Source organism: Rhincodon typus, chromosome 41, assembly GCF_021869965.1.
Source record: "Rhincodon typus isolate 14 chromosome 41, sRhiTyp1.1, whole genome shotgun sequence".
NCBI classification, from domain to species: Eukaryota; Metazoa; Chordata; class Chondrichthyes; order Orectolobiformes; family Rhincodontidae; genus Rhincodon; species Rhincodon typus.
In genome coordinates this window covers 1,499,251-1,501,788 of record NC_063372.1, presented here as the reverse complement: position 1 = coordinate 1,501,788, position 2,538 = coordinate 1,499,251, and the positions used below count along the sequence as shown (strand labels likewise).

At 46.7% G+C, this 2,538-nt stretch overlaps 1 protein-coding gene across 1 annotated transcript in view; it reads right to left on the bottom strand.

The window, feature by feature from the left end:
* Positions 1–912: 912 nt before the first annotated feature.
* The window catches only part of LOC109924102 (beta-1,4 N-acetylgalactosaminyltransferase 1-like), a 122,513-nt gene continuing 120,887 nt past the window's right edge, over positions 913–2,538 (bottom strand). The window contains exon 9 of the mRNA XM_048618827.1: positions 913–1,671. Coding sequence (XP_048474784.1) covers positions 1,454–1,671 — 218 coding nt within the window. The 3' untranslated portion in view covers positions 913–1,453. The remainder of the gene's footprint in view (positions 1,672–2,538) is intronic.

Below are 2,538 nucleotides of genomic sequence, written 5' to 3'. Positions count from 1 at the left end.
CCCTGTCTATATGTGACGCAAACTTCAAAGAATTACGTACCTGCACCCCTAGGTCTCTCTGTTCGACAACACTACCCAAGGCCCTACCATTAAGTGTAAAAGTCTTGCCCTTATCTTACGTTCGATGACAAATTCGAATGCCAATCTCTTTTAGCCTTTCCCTGACCTGCCCTCCTATTCTTTTTACCCTTTTTAACAGCACATAGCCCATCACTCTACCACTTCTCCTCAGTTCTGAAGAAGAGTTATACTGGGCTTGAAACTTTAAGGCTGAATTTCTATCCACAGATGCTGCCAAACCTGCTGAGTTTCACCAGCACTTTCTGTTTTTACTTCCTGTTCCTGCTAGGGGTCAGCGAGGAATGAGGAAAAAAAAAGTAACTGCTTTTCTCCTTCAATCTTTGTGCCGAGGGACCAGGTGTTGGAATTTCACTGGGCGGGAGTGGAGTCTTAAAGAGGTGAAGTCAGGGCAGACTGATTATCGGGGACTAAAATTGAGGGACACTTTGACAGGGGGTGACCTGCGAGGGTTTGTGGGGGAAGTACGGTTGCTGGCAAGCCCAGGACAGCAGAGGGGATGGGCACTAGCAACCTGCGAGAGTTGGCACTGTATGCAAGTGTGCAAATGAATAGCACTAGCCAGCTGAACCACAGCGCGTGATGGCTGCCTTAAGTACAGGCAAAAAGAGGTCTTTAGCTCATCGAGTCTGCACTGACCCTCTGAAGGGCATCATGCCCAGACCCACCCTATACCCGTCAGCATAAAACTCAGCTGGCTATCCTGTTAGCTGGTGCCCCTGAGAAATTGTAATCAGGCTGGTAACTTTCTTAAGATACACAGCTCAAGGAATTCTGTGTGTCAGCACAAAACCACTAGGATTAGTTATTAAAATAGCCTGAGGTTTGATTTCACATGTTGCTTAAATTTCTTTGAATTTACTCATCATAATAAAACAAAACATCTTATCACAGGCCTAGAAAGGAATACAGTTTGATTGCACTCAAAGTGTAAGAGATAATTACTTAAATAAAGACTGAAAGAACTGCGGATGCTGGAAATCAGACGCAATAAATGCATTAGGAACTCAGCAGGTCTGGCAGCATCCGTGGAGAGAAATCAGATTTAAAGTGGGAAACATTGCTGCCAGACCTGCTGAGCTTTTCCAACTATTTCTGTAGATAACTACGTTTGATACAAGTGGAGAAGTTGAAATCCAGGGCCCAAAGTTGCAGGACACGGTCCAGTTTGGACAGAGTTTGGAGACAAGATCCATCTCGAAGCAACAGTTTGTTGGTGATCTTAAGTAAAGTCGAGGAGTTCCACAATTTTTGAAGAAAGACTGATTTCAGAATCTGAGGTGCAGGTCTTAAGTAGAACCGAGGTAAACCGATTGTTGCAGACCTGAGTATTCAAGCCATTTGAATTTAAAAACACAGTCTAAATGGCAGCCCCTCAGCTGCTCCTAATGCATTTAAATCGGTTTTTGAAATAAAAAAGTTTGTTTTGCAAGTTGCTGTCCGTCTCTGAAGCCTGAATGTAACGCAATTTTTGGTAAAGTATCTCGTTTTGAGTTTTCTTGGTCCAAGGCAAGGTGATTTTCGAGGCATGATCGATCATGACGTCACTGCAGGAACCAACATGCAATAGGCCCAAACCGTCCACGAAGAATTCTGTAGCGATAGAGAAAGGAGGCAAAGCAGCTGGTCAGGCAAATGATGGTCTAAACTGGGACTCATGGATGACACCCATGATGTCTGATTGGGTAACGGATCTTGACCGCCTCTCTCCCTCCCCCACCACTCTGTGAAAAATGGAGGGAGGGAAGGAGGGAGAGAGGGTGGGGCGACAGGGTTGGTGCTAAAGCAGAACGAGGTTCGCTCACGTCAAGCTTGTCCACTCTCTTGGTTTGAATCTGGGCCATTCAGAACATGCAATCAGACAGCACAGAAACAGGCCCTTCGGCCTAACTCCTCCATGCTGACCAGATTTCCTAAACTGAACCAATTCCATTTGCCGGTGTTTGGCTCCTATCCCTGTAAAACTTTTCTTTCCAAGTTGTTTAAATGTCGTAATTGTACTCCACCACTTCCTCTGGCAGCTCATTCCATACACGCACCACCCTCTGTGTGAAAACGTTGCCCCTCAGATCCGTTTTAAATCTTTTCCCTCTCACCAGGGGTGGCATGGTGTCTCAGTGGTTAGCACTGCTGCCTCACAGCACCAGGGACCCGGGTTCGATTCCATCCTCAGGTGACTGTCTGTGTGGAGTTTGCACATTCTCCCCGTGTCTGTGTGGGTTTCCTCTGGGTGCTCCAGTTTCCTCCCACAGTCCAAAGATGTGCAGGTTAGAGTGGGTTGGCCATGGGAAATTGCTCATAGTGTGCAGGGATGTGTAGATTAGGTGTGTTAGCTGTGGGAAATGGAGGGATAGGGTAGCGGGGTGCCCTTCTGAGGGTCAGTGTGGACTCAACAGGCTGAAGGGCCTGCTTCTGCACTGTAGGATTCTGCGATTTACTGATGGGGCAAAAGGAAAATGT